Source organism: Salvia miltiorrhiza, chromosome 6 (assembly GCF_028751815.1).
Source record: "Salvia miltiorrhiza cultivar Shanhuang (shh) chromosome 6, IMPLAD_Smil_shh, whole genome shotgun sequence".
Lineage (NCBI taxonomy): Eukaryota > Viridiplantae > Streptophyta > Magnoliopsida > Lamiales > Lamiaceae > Salvia > Salvia miltiorrhiza.
The window spans coordinates 45,463,445-45,489,577 of NC_080392.1; the positions used below are offsets into that span (position 1 = coordinate 45,463,445).

Below are 26,133 nucleotides of genomic sequence, written 5' to 3' on the forward strand. Positions count from 1 at the left end.
AATGAGAATTACTTATTGTTACAACTATGGAACATGCCCAAGTTGGGCCGATGGAACGAAAGAAGAAGCCCACAACACCAATGATCCAGATGAAATGAGACGGCCCACATGTGCTGCATTAGTGAGACGTGGAGTTTGGTCCCCACCTTTCTGTTAAGTTTGGATGATAGTGTAGAGATAGTTCGTTGTTGTCCGTAAATACATATGTCAAAGTAGTTATTGTTGTGATGAAAAGTAATAATCGAACCGAAGAAAGTTAATGTTTGTAAGAAGTTACTTTTTTTTCACAAGAATTGTTATTTTTATTCATGAGAACTTGCTAGAATCAAACCCACACCTGAGAAATGATAGATAAAGGAGCATACCTCTAAGCTAGCATATATTGTTTGTAGAATTGCGAATACTTTTTATATATGCGCTCCTAATGAGAACTGGGCTCATGGATGAGACCGGCCTCACGGGAGACCGACTCATAGGTTAATTGTCTAAGATTTAATTAGCTTAATTGCATTCTCTAGAATTAGTATTTTTACTATTGAATTTTTATCATCTGATTTTATTTCTTTTCTTTGCTTTAACTTAGCTATAGTTCATCATCATATTTCTATCAATTTGCTTGGATATTGAATTAGTACTTGTGTGAGATTATTTATTGTGTTTTTTATTTTTCAATCACCGTGAATACTAGTTGGTATCAGTTGCACGGTTAATTGCAGTATCTTATTGTTAGTATTTTACATATAGTTTTTTCAAAAAGGAAAAAAAACATGTCAATGATGGCTATAGGAAAGTACAAATACATTTCCACAAATAGAGAGTAATACTTACATCTGACCATTTATTACATGATAGTATAATCTTTGATATTAAATCATGGCTCAATTTATATAGTGAAATATCGATAAGCTATTTGGTGGGTTAGAAATGATTTCAGAGGAATCATTCATCAGCTTTCACCAGAAATAAGGGTGATCGACAACAGGAGAGATGATCGAGAGATTCTGCATGCATGATAATGAATATATCATCGCTCAAATCATATATGGATTAATATAGTTTTTTGGACTAAATTAAACAAAGAAAATGGAAAAATCGAGCGGGTCGCCGGCGCCGCTGCCGAGGCGCAACAGTATGAGCATGCCGCCGTCGCAGAAGCGCAGTGCTCCCCCCGCCATGAAGAGGTCGTCGTCGGGGCCTCCTTCCGAGAGCGGCTCCGCCGCCGCAAGTTCCACAAATGCGAAACCCTCCTCCCCAAATTCGTAAGATGAATTAAACAGAAAAAACAGAAAGAAAAAGATTTTACGTTCGTGCAAATGTTGTTTCCATCCTTTTTGTTTTGTATTGAGTTTTTTGATGTGTTGGAACGTAAAATTAAACGAATAATGAGCTTTGATCGCAATGTTTTTGGAGATAGATTATGAGAAACTGGTGAGTATTTTTGTGCATGAGAAGTGTTGCGGATATTAAAGATGCATTTTCGTGTGAAATTAGTCGTTAAATATGGATTAATTTAGTTTTTGGCTCCTTAATTTAATAACTATATACTTGAAAAGTATAGGGTGCCTCCAAATTTCTTCTCCACGAGTACGTAGAATGCTTTCTTGAATGGAGCTTGAGTGAGATGACAATGTGAATTATGCTTTTGGCCTTGTCTTGTATTGAAGTATTTGAGCAATTGGCTGCAAAAAGATGTAGACAAAATGGTCTCCAAATAGTATTTAGTTTGCATGTTTCCAATATATGAATAAGGTTGAGCAATTGGCTGCAAAAAGGTGTAGACATTTTATTGAGGCTCATTTGGTTGAATTTCATCACTCAGATTTGGCATTATTTCTGTTGATTCTAATATATGTCGCGTAAAAAGCAATAAATATGTTTGTCCATGTTTTCTTCTGTAATTGTTGATTCTACCTATGATTATATTAAGCACGTGCTTTTCTTGTTTGGTTACTGTACTATTATATAGTTCTTGATTGCTTTAACTCTCATCTTTTATGGCATATGTTATCTAATATGTTCGTTATCTTGCTATATGCAGCAGGTCTATTGTTTGGGAGAGGACGGTGAAGAAACTAAGGTTAAATAAGGCACTTACAATTCCGGAAGCAACCACTGTTTCGGAGGCATGCAGGAGGATGGCATCAAGGCGGGTTGATGCTGTTCTGCTGACTGATTCTAATGTCTTGCTCTCAGGAATTGTCACTGATAAGGTGATTATATGTTAGCATTGTGTGCATATGCTTTTTTTATGTTTTCTTTTTTCCCTCTTCTCAAGAGAAAGTAAGAAGGTGAAGAATTCAAAGATAGCATTGCTGTGCAATGCGACATGCTCATAAAGTGTCGTAGCATTGCTGTGCAATGCAATGTGGCATTGCGTTATAAGTTGATTGACTTTACTTACATTTCTGATTATGGTGTGGGTCTAGGACATAACAACCAGAGTTATAGCTGAGGACCTGAAGCCAGAGAATACAATAATTTCAAAAGTTATGACAAGAAATCCAATTTTTGTGAACTCGGATTCATTGGCTATTGAAGCTTTACAGAAGATGGTCCAAGGTTAAATTTTGTGCTTTGTTTTCTTATGGCCATTTGATGCTTAACGCTTAAGAAGTTGTTATTATTTGGTTGTGAAATAGTACTTGAGTTCCAGTTTCCTTGAGGCTACTTACGCATTGACTTGTTTGGTCTTACTTAATCCATGAGGCTACTTATCCCTTGGCCTGTTTGCTGCTAATAATGCAGTGATTATTATCCATTTATTTTACATATTTTCCAAGTTAATCTGTTATGTCTTTTGTGTTTGATAGGGAAATTTCGGCACCTCCCTGTTGTTGAGAATGGCGAAGTCATTGCACTGTTAGATATCACAAAATGCCTTTATGATGCTATATCAAGAATGGAGAAGGCTGCAGAGCAGGGAAGTGCTATTGCTGCAGCAGTTGAAGGTGTTGAACGTCAATTTGGAAGCAATCTCTCAGGTTAGTTAGTTATTTACACTTCAATGTTCAATTTTTAGGGACAAGGTCCCATCAAGGACATTTCGGCACCTCCCTGTTGTTCCAATCAAGCCCTTTTCCTTTTCCTAAATAGAAATGGCAAGTCTTTTTGTTCCAATCTCTCTCTCTCTCTCTCTCTCTCTCTCTCCCCTTGCACATTATGTATTCATATGAAGTTTGATTAATTTTTGGTTGATTTCTTCCTGTTATTATTGAAGTGTATATGAAGGAGGCCCTTTGGTGACTCTAAGTTTATGTTGGACCCTCTATTTTTGTTCTTACACAAGAATGCTATCAACTGTGGATATAAAGCATTGATAGGGTAGTTGCAAAATTGAGCTTTTCTTTGATTGTAAGTGTAATGGGGTCCATATGAGATAATATCAAATATTTTGTACATAGTTCACTGGAGTATATGATATGATGCATTTCCAAAGTACTGGTAACAGTAATTCTCTAATGGAAAGTGACTGGCTTAAAAAGCTTTAGCTGAAGAAGTTGGTGCTACTTTCAACATTCTTATACTATAAAAGTCTACAAATCCAAGCAACACTCTGAACTGGACCAAACACTTCCTGCAACTTATATTTGCTACGACGTAACTCTAGTACACAGAACTTTCACAAGAATGGATTTTATACTGTGCTGTTCAATGCTAGCGTCTTTGAACCTTTACGTCATCTAAATATTTTATATGAGACTAACATGAACCTGATTGAACTGCTGCTGAGAATTGATTTAGCTAAAATATTTGACTGTGAATGCTCAAACCATAATGTTCTTGTTAGTAGTTTGTAGTTTGTTTATAAGCAGCTTGTAGATTGTGAATTCATAATTGCAGTTAGTTAAGTAAGGACTTGGATGCAATTAACAACAGTTGGAGGGCTTATGTGAAAGAACCGGAAGTTAGTTTGTTTTAACAAACTAACAGAATTCGTTTTTGAGCAGAGCATCTTGCAGCTGGTTTTGTGAGCTCGTTACTTGACCATTTTATGAGTTTAAATACTTGATGTAATCCTCCTAGATCAGGTTAGAAGTTAGAAGAATTCTCTGAGAAGAAGAGTGAAAAGAGAGTGAGAAAAGCAGTCTTGTTTCAGGCTTGAGAAGCTATCATCTCTAGCTCTTTGTTGTGTAATTCTTTGTAACCTCTGATCTTGATTAGTGAAAGTTCTTGGGTGATCTTCCGTGGATGTAGGTTTAACAACCGAACCACGTAAAAATCTGGTGTCTTCTTTCATTGCTTTCTTGTTTAATTCTCTTCACAAACTTGAGTGTTAAAGGTTGAGAGTTGAGAGTTTGTTGCTGCGTTTTCTGCATTGCTGTGTTGAGTTGAGTTGCTGTATTTGTAGCAACATCAATTTCTAACAAAGTGGCGCCGTCTGTGGGAATCGAAGAGAAGGCGTAGCAAGGGATTCTTGCAAGATCCAACAGAAGGCAGACCGAAGGAGCTCAGTGTGTGAAGTTGTCAAAGATTCATACTAAGGCGACTGGAAACTGTTTGTTGAAATGTCAACAGCGAAATTTGAAACTGAGAAATTCACAGGGAAAAATGATTTTTCCCTTTGGAGATTGAAGATGAAGGCGATTCTTACTCAGCAGGGACTTCTTGGTGCTCTAACAACCAAGAAACTCCCTAAGGGTGAAGAAGATGGTGGAAAGCATCTTGAAATGATGCAAAAGGCTCACAGTGCTATCATACTTTGCTTGGGAGACAAAGTCTTGCGTGAGGTTGCCAAAGAGGAGACAGCAGCAGGAGTTTGGGAGAAATTGGAGAGCCTTTATATGACCAAATCTTTGGCAAATAGGCTCTACATGAAGAGGAGACTGTATTCCTATAGGATTACAGATGATAAGGCAATCTTGGATCAGTTAGATGACTTCAATAAGGCAGTTGATGATCTTGCAGACATTGAAGTCAATCTTGAAGATGAGGATAAAGCCATTCTTCTCCTGAATGCTTTACCCAAATCATATGACAACCTAAAAGATGCCATGCTCTATGGAAGAGAGGCTTCCATTACTCTTGAAGAAGTGATCAATGCCCTGAAATCAAAGGAACTCCAGAAAGCTGCAGACTCCAAACCAGAAGCTCCAAATGAGAGTCTAAATGTCAAGGGAAAATTCACAAAGGGAAAGTCAAAGAAACCATGGAAAGATAAGCAAAAGTCTGGGCAGAATTCAAAGGGAAAGGATGATGACTCCAAGGACAACAGGAAGTGTCATTACTGCCAAAAGCCTGGCCACATAAGGAAGGATTGCTATAGTTGGAAGAGGAAGCAAGCTCAAAAGGGAGCTGCACCTGATACTGCTGACATTGCAGAACAAATTCAAGAAGCAGAAGCTTTAAACATAATTTCTTCCAAACCTGGATCTGAATGGATTCTTGATTCAGGTTGTTCCTTCCATATGTGTCCAACTAAATCCTGGTTTTGTGATTTGCAGGAAGAAAGCTTGGGATCAGTGATACTAGGAAATGATGAAGTATGCACTGTTAAGGGAATCGGCTCAGTAAAACTCAAGCTTCATGATGGCTCCATCAGAAAGTTAACTGAGGTCAGGTATATTCCCAGTCTCAAGAGAAATTTGATTTCCCTTGGTTCTCTGCAAGCCAAAGGCTATGAGTTTAAATCTGATAAAGATAGTTTGCTTGTGATTAAGGGTTCTAGAACTATCATGAAAGGCATGAGAAGGCATAGTTTATATCATTTGATTGCATCTACCATAACAGGTGAAAATGAGAACATTGCTAATAATGATACTATGCTATGGCATGCTAGACTAGGTCATGTTAGTGAAAAAGGACTTACTGAACTTAAGAAACAAGGCACTCTAAAGCTACAACATGATATTAAAATGCATGACTGTGAAGCATGTGTTTTAAGTAAAAGTAAAAAGCTGTCATATCCAATAGGCAAACATACTTCTACTGCTCCACTTCAATATGTGCATTCTGACTTATGGGGTCCTTCTAAGACCACCACAGTAGGTGGAGGAAACTACTTCTTGTCTTTTGTTGATGACTATTCCAGGAAAGTTTGGGTTTATGTGATTAAAAATAAAACAGATGTGTTTGATAAGTTTGTTGAGTGGTGCAGCCTAGTTGAAAATGAGAAGAATTCTAAACTTAAATGTCTAAGAACAGACAATGGTTTAGAATTTGTATCTGAAAAGTTTCAAGACTACTGTAAAGCAAAAGGAATCAAGAGGCACAAATCTGTTCCTGGAAATCCACAGCAAAATGGGGTGGTTGAGAGGATGAACAGGACCCTCTTAGAGAGAGTCAGGTGTATGTTATCCAGCTCTGGAATGGCAGCAAGGTTTTGGGGAGAAGCTGTTGCTACTGCAGCCTATCTCATAAATAGATGTCCATCTTCAGCAATTGAGTTCAAGACCCCTGAAGAGAGATGGACTGGAAGGCCAGCAGATTACACAAATCTGAGGAAATTTGGTTGTCTTGCTTATATGCATATAAAGCAAGATAAGTTGGAACCAAGAGCACTGAAATGTGTAATGATAGGATACCCTAGTGGTGTAAAAGGCTACAAACTATGGTGTATTGAGGCTGGAAAAGGAAAAGCTCTGATCAGCAGAGATGTAATCTTCAGAGAGGAGATTATGCCTTTTAAGGGGGAGAACTCTGATACAGATTTTGAGGTGGAGTCTTCAAAGGCTGAAACTAAGTCTGAAAATGCAAGTAAGATTGTGTCTGTTAAGGAAGAAGTTGATGATGAACAAGGAGATGATGATTCAGACCAAGGAGGAAATGATCTACATGAGTATCAACTTGCAAGAGACAGGATCAGAAGAAGCATCAAACCTCCTGCCAGATTTGCTGAAGCAGATCAGATATCATTTGCATTAACAGCTGCTGAGAAAATTAGCTACCAAGAACCCAAGACTTACAAAGAAGCTATATCTTGCAAAGAGTCAGAGTTCTGGATTGAAGCTATGAATGAGGAATTCAATTCTCTGATCAAGAACAAGACCTGGAAACTTGTTCCTAAACCTAAGACACAAAGGTGTGTAAGCTGCAAATGGTTGTTTAAAAGGAAAATTGAAGTCATTGATGGAAAGGAAACATTGAGGTATAAAGCTAGGTTGGTGGCTAGAGGTTTTACTCAACAAGAAGGGATAGATTTTAATGAGATCTATTCTCCAGTTGTAAAACACAGTTCGATCAGGCTTCTATTGTCAATAGTAGCTCAGTTTAACCTTGAATTACATCAACTGGATGTGAAGACAGCTTTCCTCAATGGTGAACTAGTGGAGACTATCTATATGGATCAGCCTGAAGGCTTTAGTATTCCAGGGAAGGAATCTCAAGTATGCTTGTTACAGAAGTCTTTGTATGGACTTAAGCAAAGTCCAAGACAATGGAATAAGAGGTTTGATGAGTTTATGCTGAGCATAAATTTCAGGAGGTCTTCTTATGATAGGTGTGTATATCTTAAAGAAGCTAAAGATGGTAGTTTTGTATATCTACTACTATATGTTGATGATATGCTAGTGGCTAGCAAATCAATGAAGGAAGTGAATGCAGTTAAGAGAGCTTTAAATTCAGAATTTGATATGAAGGATTTGGGAGAAGCAAGGAGGATCTTAGGAATGGATATTAAGAGGAATAGAGAGAAGTCAGAGCTTATTCTCATTCAATCTGATTATATTAGTAAAGTTCTTAAGAAATTCAGGATGCATGAAGCTAAAGTCATTGGTGTTCCTCTCCCACAACATATCAAATTGGATGATAAGCAAAGGCCACAAACTGACAGAGAGAAGGTGGAGATGGAAAGGGTTCCTTATTCTAATCTAGTTGGGAGCATTATGTATACTATGGTCTGTACTAGACCTGATTTAGCTCACTCAATCAGTGTAACCAGTAGGTACATGTCTAATCCAGGAAAAGCTCACTGGGAGGCTCTAAAGTATATTCTGAGATACTTGAAGGGAACTCTGGATGTTGGAATTCTGTATAAACAACAGAAGGATAAAGATGGAGAGGCCTTGCAAGGATTTGTTGATTCAGATTATGCTGGGAGCATTGATACCAGGAAGTCTCAAACTGGATATATCTTTACTTTGTTCAACTCTGCTGTCAGTTGGAAATCGATGCTTCAGTCTGTAGTTGCTCTCTCCACAACTGAGGCAGAGTATATGGCTGTCACCGAGGCAGTTAAAGAAGGATTGTGGCTTAAAGGTATGGTGCAAGAGATGGGAATTGTTCAAGGGCCTGTTACTATATTCTGTGATAATCAAAGTGCAATATATCTTGTTAAACATCAGGTTTTTCATGAACGTTCTAAGCATATTGAAGTGAAGATGCATTTTGTCAGAGATATAGTTGAGAAAGGTGATGTTAAAATAGTTAAAATAGGCACTGAGGATAATGCAGCAGATATGCTTACTAAAGCATTACCTAAGAACAAGTTTGAGTACTGCTGTGAATTGGTTAAGCTTAACTCTCATGAGGAGAGTAATCTGTCAAAGTGAAGTAGCAGGTTGAAGGTGGAGATTGCTGTAGAACTGCACTGATGATTCAAGGTGGAGAATTGTAGATTGTGAATTCATAATTGCAGTTAGTTAAGTAAGGACTTGGATGCAATTAACAACAGTTGGAGGGCTTATGTGAAAGAACCGGAAGTTAGTTTGTTTTAACAAACTAACAGAATTCGTTTTTGAGCAGAGCATCTTGCAGCTGGTTTTGTGAGCTCGTTACTTGACCATTTTATGAGTTTAAATACTTGATGTAATCCTCCTAGATCAGGTTAGAAGTTAGAAGAATTCTCTGAGAAGAAGAGTGAAAAGAGAGTGAGAAAAGCAGTCTTGTTTCAGGCTTGAGAAGCTATCATCTCTAGCTCTTTGTTGTGTAATTCTTTGTAACCTCTGATCTTGATTAGTGAAAGTTCTTGGGTGATCTTCCGTGGATGTAGGTTTAACAACCGAACCACGTAAAAATCTGGTGTCTTCTTTCATTGCTTTCTTGTTTAATTCTCTTCACAAACTTGAGTGTTAAAGGTTGAGAGTTGAGAGTTTGTTGCTGCGTTTTCTGCATTGCTGTGTTGAGTTGAGTTGCTGTATTTGTAGCAACATCAATTTCTAACACAGCTAATGAATTCCTTGTGAATTTTTTGATATTTTTCAATTGCTTGCACTAACTATTCTTCTGGTTCATTGAGGTTATAGCTCTTCTTTAATTTAATTTTAATACTCTTCCTTAGCATTTATATTTGTCTTTACACAAGTGCATCTAATCTTGATAAATTATCTTATTTCTTTTGATGTCTTGTATATTTCAGCATCATTGACTTTTATAGAAACACTCAGGGAACGTGTGTTCAAGCCTTCTCTCTCCACCATCATATCTGAAAATTCTAGGTAAATGACATTTGCTGATGGTCTGATGAGATATGATTTACATTGCATCATGTTAAGAAGCCTGCAATATTGTTATGTCGTCAGGGTTGCCATTGTTGCACCTTCAGATCCTGTTCAAACTGCTGCTAAAAAGATGCGCGAACTAAAGGTCAATTCAGTTCTTGTTATGACAGGGAACAGCGTCCAGGGCATACTCACGTATGATATTTTGATCACAAAACTATACTTGTACTACTATATATGTGTGTGAAGATTTGTAAATCAATTTTGCTTTTCTCAAGATTAGTCAGCTCACTGCTGATTTCTTGTGATTTCATGTCAGTTCTAGAGATATACTCTTCCGAGTTGTGGCCCAAAACCTCTCTCCAGATCTGACTCTAATGGAAAAGGTTTAACAGCTTGTTTGGTTCAGTAGTTCTAGTTTGCAAGACAGCAAAAACATGCTGTCTACTCTATTCCCATTGCATTAGCTATTTGAGTACCTTGCAATCAGGGTGTATATAGACTCTTATCTTCATGCTGCTTCGTATCCGAATGCTTCAAATATCTCATAATTCTCTCCCAAGTTTTCTCCATTTTAAATAATTACCCCTGGATTTTCCTACCTTTAAACTTCATATTGTAGTCCTAATTGGTTGTTCTTCCTTTACTTGCATGATAACTATTGTTTCGTCTAGGATGTTTCTGTTGACTTATCATGGATCCGTGCTTTGGTTACTCAAGGTAATGACGCCGAACCCAGAATGTGCAACCTTAGAGACAACTATTCTCGATGCATTGCATATAATGCACGATAGGAAGTTTTTACATATTCCGGTTCTTGATAAAGGTAACTGGTGCTTTTCTTCGGTCTTTTCCACTGAAAAAAGGCAAAAAAAGAAAAGATTAACTTATCTTCTTTGCAGATGGATGTGTTGCTGCATGTTTAGATGTTCTGCAGATAAGTCATGCGGCAATCTCCATGGTGAGATAATTCGAATTATATGTGTCAGTGCCTTGTTCTGTTTGCACTCATAATTCGAATTTAGATGTTCTGTTCTAAATTCACTTCATGAAAATTTTGTCATATTAGAATTTCTTCAAATCTCCGACTTGTATTGACAATATAGGTGTCGTTTTGGCACTTTATTTGTATGCTATCTCTACAAGTAGGAGGAGATTAACTTGAATTTTTGTTGAAAAGGTTGAGACCAGCTCTGGCTCTGTAAATGATACTGCAAATACAGTGATGCAGAATTTCTGGGATTCAGCTCTTAACATGGATCATCCTGATGACTATGATACTACTAGGTCTTTCTGTAGCTTATATTAATTTCAAACTTGTTGATGTCGGAGCTTATCTTGCTTCTCTGATACAGTGAGTTGTCTATATCTCAATATGTGGCATCGGAGGCTACAGAGCATCAGAAGCCCCCATACCCATCGGTTGGTCCTGGGAATTCATTTTGTTTCAAATTTATGGACCTTGAAGGCCATGTCCACCGATTTAATTGTGGTAAGTGAGTAATCAACAACAATGCACATGCATTCTGGTTCCCAATGGATATTTTATCAGTTTTTCTACAGAAATTAAACTTGATATTGTATTACCAGGCACGGAGCATCTAGCTGAACTCGTTTCGGCTGTTCTGCAACGGGCGGGAGCATCCAATCATCACACTCGCCCTCGAATTTTGGTGGGTCTAGATCATATATATAACCCATTCTTTCTAGATTGCTGCTTATAAAGACACTCACTAATGCTTTATCCTCTGTTAGTATGAAGATGATGAGGGTGATAAAGTTCTGCTCACAACAGATGGGGATCTTGCCAATGCTTTAACCTGTGCACGATCAGCTGGTCTAAAGGTCAGAATAATTTTTTACTTGTACATCATCATATTATTGGCTGCACATCTTTGAAAATATCCATGATTCAATATCAATGTGGTTTTTATCTGCAGGTGATGAGGTTACACTTGGACTACGGTCGCGAGAGAGTCGAAACGAGGAAGGTGTCAAGTGAGAGTGTGAGTCCAGTAGAAGGTAGATGGACTCCTCTCCACTACGGAATCATCGTTGCCCTGGCTAGCATTGGTGTTTTGGTTTGCTTAAAGCGCTCTAGATCATGATACACGACCAGGTATGTAGCACTTGTTATTGTTTCCTTCAAAGTTGCATCGGATTCTGCAAATTCTCATGCAATGAAATCCTGCCATGTTATGAGAAGTGATCAAACTGCGACGACAGATAGGTTGAAGGAATAACACAAGAGCTGAAGCTTAACGATTGTTTTTCTTAGGTGTAAACGCATGTTGATGTTGCGATTGCACGAGTTGTTGTTAGTCCACACATTCTGGGCTCCTATTCTTGGCTACAAATATTGGAATTTGTGGATTATATTCATTGGTTTCTTAACATTTGACATTACATGAGTAAAAGGATTGTTGTATCATTGACTGTCTCTTCACTTTTATTTGCACATAATATGTCGACTTTGATATTCGTGGGACCTCTATTTTATTTGATTGGATGAATCTGCATAATCGCCCATACAGATATACAGATATATTTAGTGGCCAATTTAGTTAACAAAAAATATTTTATATACATCATCATAAAATATATTCAATCTATTTTTACTAAGTTTTCCGCTCACAATAAAACAATAAATTAAAATGAGACTCTTAGTCCAATCACAACACATTCAACTACTACTTTATTAAAATCCGTGTCATTATGAGGATGGAGGGAGTATGATATAATATACATCATCAGTCTTATAAAAAGACATGCATGGTATGAAACAACACGAGTTTGAGGGTGAAGAAAGAGTCCAATATTGATTGTAATGTTTAGTAAAAGAATTATTACTATAATATTAAGGATCTATTACTTTTTATTATAAATATTAGAAATATATTTACTATTTAACCCTTTCTTTGATCCCTTATCATCAAAAGCCCAGACTAGTTTATTAACAAGTGGCTCTGCGTTGGCACAACTAAACGAGCAATTTTGCTTCGAAAAATATATTTTTGTTAAATTTGAATCACATGTTGTATTGAAGAAAGATTCTAAAAGAATTCGTCGCGACACAATTAGCTTAAGACATGATCACGTGTATTGCTGTTACGGCCATCACCGTCTTCTTCTTTCATTGGTAAACGCTCGTAAATTAAGATTAACTTTTTCTTGAGGTAATTAAAAATAAGTCTTAAATTCACATAGAATCGAACGCCAATATATATCATCACTTGAGTAGTTTATTACATAATGTTATTATATTAACACCAACAACCATATGGTATATTAATTATATATATATCGATCAGTGGATTTAAAGGGGAGAAATAAACAATAGATTCAATTGGGAGACTAACCTGAATATGATTTGAATATACTAATGCCGATTAGCTGGCATCCCATTCCAAAACTCAATAAATAAAACATGCATCAAATCCAAGAGCTTCGCAATCAATGGCTTTCCCTAGTGTTTCGATCTTGATAACTTCCTCGTTTCTCCTTTTATCTTTCTTTTCAAATGCTCTAACATCCCCTAAAGCCTTCATTTTCCCAATAAGGAAAGATGGCGCAACCAACCAATACTACACGACTATCCAAATAGGCTCCAATGCCACCACACTGAACGTGGGGATCGATCTCGGCGGCAATTTCCTGTGGTTCAACTCCCTCGACTACTTCTCCGCCGCCGACTCCTACCGCCCCATCCTCTGCGGCACCAACCAGTGCCGCATTGCCAACGGAGTCGGTTGCGTCTTCTGCTTCCTCTCGCCTCCGGTCCCCGGATGCACCAACAACACATGCTCCGACTACGCCCTCAACCCCTTCACCGGCACCCAGGTTTACAGCGGCCTCGGCCAGGACGTCCTGCGCGTCTCCTCCACACGCGCCACCCAATATGAGGTGAAAAGATTCCCCTTCCAATTCTCCCCCTATCCCGACTTCAGGGAAGGCCTAGCAACCTCCACCGTCGGCCTCCTCGCCCTCGGCCGAACTAGGGTTTCCCTCCCGTCACAGCTCTCATCCGCCTTCAAAATCAGCGACAAGTTTGCGCTCTGCATCCCGTCTTCAGGCGGCAATGGAAACATGATCATCGGAGACGAGGTTTACAGGAAACCGTTTCAACAGATCTCGGAAGCAATCCAGACCACACCCTTGCTCAGAAACCCAGTGAGCAACTCGGGTAACGAAGTGGTCGGAAATCTCTCCATTGCCTACTTCATTGACGTCAAATCCATCAGAGTTGGAGAAACTTCTCTAGCATTAAACAAGACACTTCTGTCGATCAACAAGAGAACCGGGGAAGGCGGCACCAGCATACGGACGGTGAGGGCGTATACGAGCCTGCACAGATCGATCTACAGAGCTGTGGTGGACGAGTTCGTGAAGGCTGCTGCAGCTAAGAACATCAAGAGAGTGGCGTCCGTTGCTCCGTTCGGCGCTTGCTTCGATTCGAGAACGATCTCGAGCAGCAAGACGGGGGCCGACGTGCCGACTGTGGATCTCGTTCTGCAGAGCAGCAGCGTTTACTGGCGGTTTTACGGGTCGAACTCGATGGTGAGAGTCGGCGACCGAGTGATGTGCCTTGCATTTGTGGAGGGCCCGCCGAATTTGTCGGGGCCGACGACGTCGATAGTTGTGGGAGGTTATCAGTTGGAGAATCATCTGCTGGAGTTCGATGTGTCTGCGTCGAAGCTAGGGTTTAGCTCGACGCTGCTGCTCAGTGATACGAGCTGCAACCAGTTTGGAGCTGCGTAGGTTGGACTCTATGTGTGGGGTTGTGTGTTTATGATCGGTTTGTGGGATTGTGATGATAAGCACAAATGTGGAAGATATGAGTATTAATATTGTAGTGCGTTCTTGGTTATAATTGGTTAGTGTTTCATAATTTCATTGAAAGCATACAGAATGCAAAAGAAGTATCACTATTCATTGTATTACTTAAATATACGTAAGTGGAGAAATAAACAACGGATTCAGCTGGGGACCAACCTGACAATATGATTTGAAATATAATGCTGATTAGCTGGCATCCTATTCCAAAACTGAATACATAAACATGCATCCATTCCAAGAGCTTCACTCACAATACAACCATAATGGCTTCCCCTAGTGTTCCGATCTTGATAATTTCCTCGTTGCTCCTTTCATCCTTGTTTTCAAATGCTCTAACATCCCCTAAGGCCTTCATTTTCCCTATCAGAAAAGATGGCACAACCAACCAATACTACACGACTATCCAAATAGGCTCCAACGCCACCACACTGAACGTGGGGATCGATCTCGGCGGCAATTTCCTATGGTTCAACTCCCTCGACTACTTCTCCGCCGCCGACACCTACCGCCCCATCCTCTGCGGCACCAAACGGTGCCAGATTGCTAACTTAATCGGCTGTGTCTTCTGCTTCTCGGCAGCGGCGCCGGGATGCTCCAACAACACATGCGCCGACTGGGCCCTCAACCCCTTCACCGGCACCAATGGCTACAGCGGCCTAAGCACGGACGTCATGCTGGCCTTGTCGACACGCGGCACCCAATATAAGCTAAATTTCCCCTTCCAATACTCGGACCCCATCTTAAGCCAAGGCCTCGCAACCCCCACGGCGGGCCTCCTCGCCCTAGGCCGAACTAGGCTTTCGCTCCAGTCGCAGCTTTCATCCGCTTTCAAAATCCGCAACAAGCTGGCCCTCTGCATCCCGCCTTCGGGCGGCAACGGGTACATGATCGCCGGCCAGGAGGTGTACAGAGAACCTTTCCGACGGATCTCGGAATCAATGTGGACCACGCCCTTGCTCAGAAATCCATGGAAAGGCTTTGGCGACGAAGTGATCGGCAATCTCTCCAACACGTATTTCATCGGCGTCAAGTCCATCAGAGTTGGCGGAACGTCTCTCGCCTTGAATAAAACTCTGCTGTCGATCGACAAGGTGACCGGAGAAGGAGGCACGAGCTTACGAACGGTGAGGGCGTATACGAGCCTGCACGGATCGATCTACGCAGCCCTGGTGGAGGAGTTCGTGAAGGCCGCTGCAGGCAAGGGGATGAAGAGAGTGGCGTCCGTGGCTCCGTTCGGGGCTTGCTTCGATTCGAAGACGATCAAGAGTGGAGGCGACGTGCCGACTGTGGATCTGATTCTGCAGAGGAAGAAGGTGTACTGGCGGTTTTATGGGTGGAACACGATGGTGAGAGTTGGGAAGGGCGTGATGTGCCTGGCGTTCGTGGAGGGGGAGCCGAATACAACAGGGCCTACGACGTCGATAGTTGTGGCGGGTTATCAGCTGGAGAATCATCTGCTGGAGTTTGATGTGCCTGCTTCGAAGCTAGGGTTTAGCTCGTCACTGCTGTTGCGTGGTACGAGCTGCAAGGAATTCGGAGCTGCGGCCTTGGATCCCTATATAGGATGAACATGTTGGTGCTACCAATGTTACTACTATTTCATAACTCGTGTAACCCGTCAGACTTTGTGTCCTAATTTAAATTACTTTATATAATAAAATTATTTGTATATAAATTATTATTTTAATTCGATGTCACACGGTTATTTTTGCTAATTAAATCTCAAAGTTTAGTTGAAATAATAAAAGTATCATTTCATATAAACTTTTATTTGATGAAGTTTTAAAATGTGAGATTGAAGATTTTAGATTAAAAATAATTAGAAAAAATATATAAATTTTATGGAAAATATGATGGAGGGATTGATGTACCGCATCTATTGTTAATCGTATGTAGACAATATTTATTAATTTTGTACAACTTTTTCAAATTGGCAAATACGAATTAATTTAAGACCACGTCTGCAATTTGAGCATCATTTCATCTAAACATTGTAAGACCAAATTATCATCTAGAGCTCGGAAGATAATATTTGACTCTTGAATATCGAACTTCTTAGCATCATCTTGTATGAAACTTGAAATGTTATAGTATCTTTTAAGTATCATTATCTTGAGCTTAAAAGATTGTAACTTGCTATTGAATATTATCTTATCTGGAACTTAAAATATAGTAATTGTTTTTTAGTACGATCCATTTTTCTATTACCATGGACTCGAATCGTTTGTACTTGTTCAAGTGCTAGGCCATCTTGTTCACCTCAAAGTTTGATAAATTATTCAAGCATCCTCGAATCTTATTAATTTTATGTATCTCATCAGTCATCCACCAAACCAGCTCCATTACTAGATTAGGCATTTTTATTTTTTACACATTAGCACATAGTAAGTATTAAGTATGATTTGAAGTTTGTGAGTAAACACATGAGACTAAAAATCTGAATTGCGACTAAGGAAGTGATGCGGATAGAAACGCAAACGCGACATACAGCGGTTTCAATTGTATAAATAGACGTAAATACTCTTCTTTCCCGGCCATTGCCAAAGCTTGGATCGGAGATGGTTTTCCCCAAAAATTTCAGTTTCAATTTCAGGTGCTGAAACATAACCATCACATATCGCAACACAATAAGAAAAAAAGTAATTGAATCGCGTATATGGGGGACGGAAGAGTGAGCAATTCGGGAAGCAACAGCAGTAGCAAGCCGGAGTGGCTGGAGCAGTACGACGTGATCGGCAAAATCGGGGAAGGAACCTATGGCCTTGTTTTCTTGGCCAAGATAAAGTCCAACCGTTCCAAATCCATAGCCATCAAGAAGTTCAAGCAGTCCAAGGACGGTGACGGCGTCTCTCCCACCGCAATTCGAGAAATCATGGTGAAATTACGCCCTCCGAATTCAATGTTTCTGACCTTCTTGTCCTGTATTATGCCCTTAATTAGCAGTGCGTGTGTTTGTCTTAACTGCGGTGTTTGTTCTCGTCTGTTTCAAGGGGGTTCTGTTTTCTTTCTTGGGATGAATTGAATGAGGGCAACCATTTTGTTTGGTTTTCTGTTTGAGTGTATGCTGATTTTGGTGGAGTATAAACTTTAACTGTTAAATAAGCCATTGGAGAAGGAAGAAACGAAGAGTTTGATGTTTGTGTTCTGTCATCCTTTCTCTACGTTTCTTTATTTATCATGTTGCAGTTCTGTAGTTTGGCCATTTTTTCTTTATCTTTCCTTTCATTTACGATTGACAAAGAAACATGAAATGAGAAATTCTTTCGCTAATTCATGTTCTGCCTGGTAAACACAGATATTTGTGCTAAGCAAAAAAATAATCTTCAAGATTCCTCACTTTCTTTACTTATTTTCTCATTCTTTGTGTTCCAATTCTAGAATATAACATGTTAATAAATTTTCTCATGACTTTACCTATTCTTGATTCACTCTTCTCTCACCATTGCCCTCTGCCTGAAGTTTGTGTTAATTGTGCTTTTCCTCAGTTGCTTAGGGAGATTTCTCATGAGAACGTGGTAAAGCTTGCAAATGTGCACATCAATCACACAGACATGTCGCTTTATCTGGCTTTTGACTACGCTGAGCACGACCTTTATGTGAGTAAATTTCTTAATCATGACTTTTGTGATCATGCATGCAGTCTAACTCATTCATGTTTTGCGTTGGACTGACTACTGAGATAGAGCTCTATGAACTTATTTATGTTCCATCAATCTGACTGCTGCATAAATGATTGACGTCTTGTGGATCGTGCCAGGAAATCATCAGACATCACAGGGACAAGGTCAACCAATCTATCAACCAATACACCATTAAGTCAATTTTGTGGCAGCTTCTTAATGGGCTAAACTATCTTCACAGGTTGTGCATATGTTTTCTCTATCTTTTGCTTAGTCAGTATAATAATGATAATATGTGATCTCTTTGTTTCCGCCAAACTAGAATCTTACATGCAATTTTAGGTATATTTTTCCCTAGTTTTTCTTGTCAATCCAAGTTTGAAATAGACCTCAGTTAACACCTGCAATAAAAAATCTGTGCAGTAATTGGATTGTTCACCGGGATCTAAAGCCATCGAATATCTTGGTAAAACGCTTTTATTTTATTCTAACTTTTGTTGGCATTGTCCCTCTTGTTATGTTTATATAGTTTAATTTCCTTACGTGCCCTTATATTGGTGCAATTTCCTATTGATACTTGATAGTGACACAAGCTCTTCCTTTCGATTTATCTTCAACTTCTGCTAACCAGGTAATGGGTGATGGGGAAGAACATGGAGTGGTGAAAATTGCTGATTTTGGCCTTGCAAGAATTTACCAAGCACCCTTAAAGCCACTATCTGAAAATGGGGTAAGAGATTCTTCCTCAATTTTCTGTTTTAGGCATGCTTCCCAAACCCATGTCTTCTTCTAGCATTATTTGTTATTGCAGTTTGTAAACTGTTCTACATTAAATCTTTCTCCACATTTTTTTGTAATATCTCATACAATTCTTTAAACAACATGGTTGGTGAGCTTTATGTAAAACATCTAACTTTGAGAATGAAAATATGACAAACTTGGAAAGATATGAATTCTGTCATATTTGGATGAGACCCTCTTTTAGTCCTAAGTCCATATATGCCTGCTTGAGTTGCTATATTGATAATAATTTGTCATTTAATTTATGAACTGTAGGTTGTAGTGACCATTTGGTATCGTGCGCCTGAGTTACTCCTTGGAGCTAAACACTATACGAGTGCTGTAGGTAAGATCCATTTGGATATCATTTCTCTCTCTCTATATGTATATATACATGTGTATATATATATAAATAGTTATTATATATTTTTATATACATTATTGCAGGCATTTTAAGTCAAATTATGATAGCCTTATTTCCATTCTATATTGTTAAAGAGAAAATTTCAAGATCAATAGTTATTTCATTTGCTAATTTGTGGCCTTCCTAATTTATGTGGAAGACATGTGGGCTGTCGGCTGCATTTTTGCAGAGCTTCTCACTCTGAAGCCTCTATTTCAAGGGCAAGAAGTCAAAGGGACACCAAACCCATTTCAGGTATGATTTTTATCTTTTCTATAGCGTTTTCTGGTATTAATCTTGCACCAGGTATGCGGCTTGTATTTCTCTTGGTGTTTTTTCTGGGTATGTTTTCTGAAATTTCTTCTAATGATGCAGCTTGACCAACTTGATAGAATATTTAAGGTTCTAGGTGAGAATGTTCTTTTGATGATTCCACTTTTTGTGATTTTTATTTGTATAATTGCTGACAACTGCTTGTGGCTTTAGGCCATCCCACGCCAGAAAAGTGGCCGACTCTTGTAAATCTTCCACATTGGCAGTCTGATTCGCAACACATTCAAGGGCGTACATAGTTAGCTTTTCTTTACTCCTGTTTCTTGATATCTATAGATTGTCCATCAACTGTTATTGATGTTCTGGAGGACCTCTAGTTTGTGTAGTATGTAGTTGACTGAATTTACTCATTTTATTTAATTTTATCTGTGCAGCAATAATGCTGGACTTTACAATGTAGTCCATCTACCTCCGAAAAATCCAGCATATGACCTTCTGTCAAAGATGCTTGAGTATGTGATTATAGTTAAATTCATGCAAGTATGGGTTTTATTATCTTTCCCCAATTATGCATGTCCTTAGTGGTGCGTTAAAGTGTCACTGTCAGTTAAGAGATTCTAATGGGATTGCTTGCTTCCATCTAGTAATATGCTTCTTTACCCAATATTAGATACTCCCTCCGTCCCATAAGAGTGCCCTTATTTCTATTTTGGGATGTCCTACAAGTGTGGGCATTTGCCATTTTTGGACACTACCCCACCACTTTTTCAACTCCCAATACACTCATCTAAGATTTTATTAAAACCCGTGCCACCAAAAGTGATGCACACTCTTGTGGGACTGAGGGAGTAGTAATTAGTCCTCTGAATTGGTGTTGATTGACAATAATTGTAGCATATACAGTTATAAAATCAAGTGCTTGTAAGCATGTAAGCAAAAGAAGGCATTTTATGAGAGTAATGGCCAGTGCATTCTTCTACTCCATTTGGTTAGCACGAAATAGGATAATTTTGGAAGATTTTGAGGAATAATTGGATGATCTATGGGGAAGTTTAAATGTAGCAATGTGGAGTGTAAACTTCCAAGAAAGGAGAGTTTAAAGTTTCTCTTGTGAGAGGCATTCTTAGAGATTGGAGGTTTGGCATTCTGAATGGATTCTCTCTGTTTTGTGATTGGGCGGACATCTTGCCCGTTGCTGTATTTGAATTATGTAATCGATAATATTGGTTCAAACCTCGCAGTTTCCTTAGTAACTTGTGCATATTATTGTTTTTGTTTTTGTCTCACATGCAATCCGTGTCTGATTTTTACTTACAGGTATGATCCCAGAAAAAGAATAACAGCCACACAAGCTCTTGAGCATGAGTATGTAACTGAGTTGTTGGCTCTCCCCCTTTCTCAGATGATCTTTTTCATTCACTTATCTATATGCTTTATTTGTGGCTTCATTATGGTAGGGGTGGCTGAATGAATGACTGCTTTTACATATATTGGAATTTGTTTCCCAATCTGTAGCAGCTATTGCTTCCTCATCTTTGTGTTCTTTATGCATATGTTCTGTTTCATAAAGAGGTTTTGAACTGAATGATGGATTTATGCTTTTCTGGTTCTTGAAAGACTTGTGTTGTCATCGATTTTTCTCATGCTATCTTGGGTTGTCTGACCTATAATATGCAAGTTCATCACTTAATTCAGCCATTCATGATTGATGACCACAAGCCTGCTACATGATCCTATGTCAGGAAAAGAGAATTACTCCTTTGCCTCATGCCTTCTCAAGTTTAAGTGTGGCCTGTAACTTCTTGACTGGAAACTTTAGGATTCCATCTTCCAAAATTGATGCTTAGTCATTCCAGTTAATTAGTTGATTTGTTTTTTTTAAGCGCCAGTTAATTAGTTGTTAATTGTGTTACTGTTAGCATACTGATCAATGTTTTCTTAAGGAGTTTCAGATATGTAATTATGGTCATTTGTGGGCTTCGTCATACAAATCAAGTTTTTAGATGTTACTGCCTAAAGCTTCATGGATATTCCCATAGTTTCACATAATCCTTCCATTTTACATGCCTTTTATCTTTTTTTTCTTTTTCTTTTAACCTCTTAATTCATATTTTATACCAAAAAAAATGTTCTGCTTCATTCATACAGTAATGTGTCGGTAGTTTTGAAGGCTCATCAATTTCACATTTACCTAGTAATCCAATTAGTTTTTTATTTTCCCTGGTCTGCAGATATTTTCGCATGGAACCTTTGCCGGGTTGCAAGTATGTTTCTCTTTCTAAGCACTTTATGTTTAATGATACATTTTTGTACTAATATGTACGTTGATATATAAATTGTGCCAGTGCATTGTTACCTCCACAACCAGGAGAGAAAGTTGTGAATTACCCAACTCGGCCTGTGGACACAAGCACTGATATTGAGGGAACCATCAGTCTCCAACCCTCTCAACCGGTAAGTTCCCCAGATGGTTGCTGTTCTTTTAACGTTTAATTCGGTGTTTCTTCAACATTGATGCTAATCCAGCAGGAGTACTATATGTTGGTGATGGTTAATGGTTTTCAGTTTGTTGCAAAAGTTGAATGAGCCTTGATCATGTTTTTGCTATATACCTGCTGCAGCAGCTTTTAGTCTATCCTAATTCTGGATATCAATAATCTATCAGCTAATTACACGTCTACAAATGCCTTCTTACCCCCATGTCGTTGAATAAAATATAAATACAAATATTTTTGATAAGGTGAAAATATCTCATGGAATATCATGTTTCAAACATGGGAAAGAATTGTTTTCTTGTTGTCATTTGGAAATTATAATAATCCACATTCCAGGCGAGTTTATTATAACCCCAAACCCGATGTGTTAGAGTAAAGAGGATGATGCAAATTCTAAACAGCAAACATAATGGTATTATTAAACTTTAAAAGCAACAATGTCTTTTTAATAAACAGTAATGCAAGCTGTTTGAAATGTTCAACAATGTGGAAACATGAGATATTTTTAATAATTAGTACATAATTAGCAGCTACTTTTTTGTCCTTGCATTCTTTTATGTTAACCAACTTACAAGACTCGTATAATTGGTTTTATGTAATTTGATGTGTTGTGACTGTTATTAAAGGGAAAAGGTGCAAATACTTCCCTCCCCAATGTTTACACCAAGAGGCGATTCCTAATGTTTATTTTGGCAACTAAGTCCTGAAAAACGTTTGTCAGGGGCTAATTAGACCTACGACGGAGATTGACTGCATTGTTTATCTTGTCCATTAACTCTTAAGATTTGATGATTACATCCTAGATTTCTTTTTGAATTTAAACTCCGAAATGGTAATTCTGACTCTTTATCAGTTAGAATTAAAGTGGAAAATAATTGTTTACAATTTAATGAATATTGGTAAGGGCCGTAAGGCGATCTAAATCTTGGATTAAGTGATAATATGTGGGAAGAGCCGTATTTCTACTACTCATTAAAATCATAGATGATAAGAATGGTCTATTTTACTTTGTTTCTCAATTCAAAAGTTTCCAGTCTCAATATTCTTTACAAGGACATTTAACGAGCACCATATACATGGAAATAATCATCCGGTGAGTGAGGCGTATGGTAGTATCTTAACCTACTTTTGTAGGATTAAGTTGCTATTATCGGGAATGCTCATTGGATAAGTGAAAGATTTTTCCTCTTTCGTTAAACTTCATAATTGAACTCAATAGTTAATGAGACATTGACCTGTTTTACTTTTTACCCAAATATAAAAGATTCGGGTATCAATATTCTTGTCTAGAATCAGATAACATAAACAAAATTAGGAGGATGAAATCATCATAATACAAGGACATACAAGGAATACCATGTACTAGGAACTGAATCATCTCGTGAGTAATGCATAAAAAGGTCCAGCCTAGTAACCTTTTTTTCTATCTAACCAAAAATTCTTTTGGTTATATTAACCATGTAGTGATAGAGTAAAGATGATTGATAAGGAAAACCAATATGTAACTGAATAAATAACTCCTCCCCAGAGGCCTACTGGAAAACTTCTTCAGTTATCCAATAAAAACCAGAACTAGCTATTACTCAACCTATAAATAATAAAACCATAATATCTAAAGCTCATCCACGCGTTGGGCTTGACTCAACTAATTGAATGATAAAACTAACAATTAATCCAGAAATACTTAATAATCAACCACCACATGCGTTCCACGTGTGTAAACTCTCCAAGGATGGCACTCGCTATCATGTAGCTATCTTATTTTGTCTTGATCATTTGCATCTCATCCCATGGAGGCTTTTGTGGTTTTCTTTTATTAGGTATCTTCTGGGAATACTATGTCTGGGTCGATGGCAGGTGCCCATGTAATGCAAAATAGATCAATACCTCGGCCAATGCCCATGGTAGGCATGCAGCGGATGCAACCTCCAGGAATCCCTGCTTACAATCTTGCTTCTCAGGCGGGTATGGGAGGTGGTGTAAATCCTGGTGGTATCCCTATGCAACGGGGTGTTTCTGCCCAGGCTCACCAACAGCAGCAGGTTTGTGGTGTTTAGGCAATAATAATGCTGAATGTTTATGATAGTTTCTGTTCCTTCCTTGAACAGTTTTTTTTTTTTTTAATTTAATAATAGATGAGAAGGAAAGATCCTGGGATGGGAATGACTGGATACCCTCCACAGCAGAAAAAGCGCTTCTGAGGTAATATTGCTTGCAGCTTTTCAGTTTTATTCTAGATATGTTTTTTTCTCTCTAAAATCCACTTGGAAAAGTAGAGTCAGTGCCATTGTGCAGTCTTGGTAGCTATTTTTAATGTTTTGACGGGATAGTTTTCCAAGATTCATTAGATATGACATATTTAGTAACAATTACTTTTGAGGAGGTTTGCTAAAAAATTTACCGCTGCGAAATTCTTTTATTTGAGATAGTTGATTTTGAGAAGTGGAGAAAATTCTGATTTGCTCATTCATTGTACAGCTGTTAATCTTGAGCTTTGTTTCATCAGTGAGTCAAACATTGCAACTGATTATGGAGTTAGCAGGTTAAGCTGCTGTATGAGTTCAAGATACGCGTTCATTTTGATTTTTACGTGTTTTGTAGTGCTTAGGGTTTCTCTAATTTTGTGCAGCTGGGGGAGAGGTAGTTGCTTGCTGCTGGTCCCTTGGCCTTACTCTGCCATCACCAGTTTTGATTTTTATTAATTCCTCATTTCACGGTTATTGTCTATCAAGTTTGATCTTGTGGTTCATGTACCTGTAAATTTATTTATCTTTTTTTTTTTTTTTTTTTTGAGACGTACCTGTAAAGTTGGTTCAGATGCATATTCTAGTTAAGTTAGAAGAATATTGGGTTACAGAGCTCAGTATCTTTTTTATCATACCTCCTACATTAAACCTTGAATATATGTGGTCACCACCTTTGGCCGAAGATATCGACATGATGGAGCAACCCGCCTTCCCATCTCACCACTTCACGTGGTTGTGAAGTTGAATTGTTAACTAAATTTGTATAATAGGATTTAGGTTATTAGTGGGAAAAATTTGTGAGGCTTAAGTGTGGGTAATTGAAATGGGTGGATCCATCAGTGGTAATTGATGGTTAAAAAAAAAAAAAAAAAAAGGTTTGTGGACCAAAAATAATATATAAGTAGGACAATATTTCGTGGATGGAGGAAGTGTTTGTGAAATTTCGAAAATGCTAACAGGTAAGAAATGTGTCCAAAATTTGGTTCGAGAATGAGTTGATATGTTTATTCAATTTTTAAAACTCATGTACGACATCTATTGCAGTTTGGGCTTGCGTAGCATCGAAGTAAGTTTTTTAGAAAATTATTTGTATAACATAATTATTTGTCAGATAGCTTATATAGTTTCAAAAAGTGGTTATATAATAGCATAAGCGCGGCCCAAGTTGAGATTTAATATGGTGAAATGTCATTACCTATAAATAGAGCCGCAGAAAAAGAATAAATATGAGAAACGACAAAATTGAAGGCAAGCTTCATGTGCAAAATCTGCGTTTGAAGGTTGTCAAACACAACCTTTTAAAGGTGAAGTAAGAAGCATGGCGGAATCCTTCACATAAAGATCCATTGAATTGGTTGAAATTTTATACTCATCAGAATCGAACTGAATCAAAAAAAGCCAACTTTTTTATTATTTTATTCAAAGTTAGGATTGAATTAAATATATACAAATTTAATAATTTTATATATTTAATTCAGTTCTAACTTTAAATGCAGATTTCGGTTCGGAAAATGCCAAACTGAATTGAATAATTCAAAAAATGTTTTTTTTTTTAATTTTCAAAATATTAAGAAAAGCCTTATTTTTAATGCATACTTTTCACACAAAAATGTTGTGATAATTAAGTAGTTATTATTATTATTATTATTATTATTATTATTAGGACCGATTCTTGTATTTCGTAGGACCCTAAGCAAAAACTAGAAAATGGACCCTTATAATTTCTTTTATATTAACGATGCAACAATAGTATATTAACATAAACTTTTTCAGCCAACTATTCAAGAGAGTTTTCAATCAAAAGAGAAGAAAAGATGAGGTACTAAGAATTCAACACTAATAGTATAATCTAATTGACGAACAGACCTTTCATAAGACGAAGCTATGTAAATAAGTACCTTATTGTTAAGCAAAAATAATAAAAAAAACTTTGATACATTGAAAATAAAATTTATGAAAAAAAATAGATAAAGCGCGCAAAAATGCACCGCGCTAAAGTTCAAACCTAGAATCTATAAAGATTGAATACAATGTTGTATCCATTGCGACACATCTTTTTTGCATTTTTTATGAAACTTTTTATCATTAAACATCGTTAAGTGTCCC

General features: G+C 37.9%; 4 protein-coding genes across 7 annotated transcripts; all 4 read left to right on the plus strand.

Moving 5' to 3' along the window:
* Positions 1-864: 864 nt before the first annotated feature.
* Positions 865-11,855, plus strand: LOC130990006 (CBS domain-containing protein CBSCBSPB3-like). 3 transcript variants are annotated; one of them, XM_057914190.1, is made up of 15 exons: positions 866-1,259; positions 2,039-2,210; positions 2,427-2,559; positions 2,811-2,981; positions 9,293-9,371; positions 9,456-9,569; positions 9,694-9,760; positions 10,095-10,200; positions 10,277-10,335; positions 10,555-10,661; positions 10,730-10,866; positions 10,965-11,047; positions 11,130-11,219; positions 11,315-11,493; positions 11,581-11,855. In XM_057914190.1, the coding sequence occupies exons 1-14, from the start codon at positions 1,084-1,086 to the stop codon at positions 11,480-11,482; spliced, it is 1,662 nt and encodes a 553-aa protein (XP_057770173.1). In that variant the 5' UTR covers positions 866-1,083; the 3' UTR covers positions 11,483-11,493; positions 11,581-11,855. The 3 variants fall into 3 exon arrangements, with proteins under 3 accessions (XP_057770174.1, XP_057770173.1, XP_057770171.1); XM_057914191.1 differs by having other exon boundaries at positions 865-1,259; positions 2,042-2,210; positions 11,315-11,855; XM_057914188.1 differs by having other exon boundaries at positions 11,315-11,855.
* A 704-nt stretch (positions 11,856-12,559) lies between these two features.
* LOC130990008 (probable aspartic proteinase GIP2) lies at positions 12,560-14,276 on the plus strand. The gene has a single exon (XM_057914193.1). It carries the CDS (start codon positions 12,831-12,833, stop codon positions 14,130-14,132), a length of 1,302 nt encoding a protein of 433 aa, XP_057770176.1. The 5' UTR covers positions 12,560-12,830; the 3' UTR covers positions 14,133-14,276.
* A 118-nt stretch (positions 14,277-14,394) lies between these two features.
* LOC130990007 (probable aspartic proteinase GIP2) lies at positions 14,395-15,885 on the plus strand. Its single transcript, XM_057914192.1, has one exon. The coding sequence runs from the start codon at positions 14,474-14,476 to the stop codon at positions 15,776-15,778; it is 1,305 nt and encodes a 434-aa protein (XP_057770175.1). The 5' UTR covers positions 14,395-14,473; the 3' UTR covers positions 15,779-15,885.
* A 799-nt stretch (positions 15,886-16,684) lies between these two features.
* On the plus strand, positions 16,685-24,329 carry LOC130990009 (cyclin-dependent kinase E-1). 2 transcript variants are annotated; one of them, XM_057914195.1, is made up of 16 exons: positions 16,685-17,085; positions 17,696-17,806; positions 17,968-18,071; positions 18,254-18,296; positions 18,462-18,560; positions 18,887-18,956; positions 19,174-19,268; positions 19,389-19,422; positions 19,500-19,584; positions 19,721-19,798; positions 20,604-20,651; positions 21,518-21,550; positions 21,632-21,740; positions 23,602-23,823; positions 23,917-23,983; positions 24,260-24,329. In XM_057914195.1, exons 1-15 carry the CDS (start codon positions 16,867-16,869, stop codon positions 23,980-23,982), a joined length of 1,416 nt encoding a protein of 471 aa, XP_057770178.1. In that variant the 5' UTR covers positions 16,685-16,866; the 3' UTR covers position 23,983; positions 24,260-24,329. The 2 variants fall into 2 exon arrangements, with proteins under 2 accessions (XP_057770178.1, XP_057770177.1); XM_057914194.1 differs by lacking the exon at positions 24,260-24,329 and having other exon boundaries at positions 23,917-24,212.
* Positions 24,330-26,133: the final 1,804 nt, after the last annotated feature.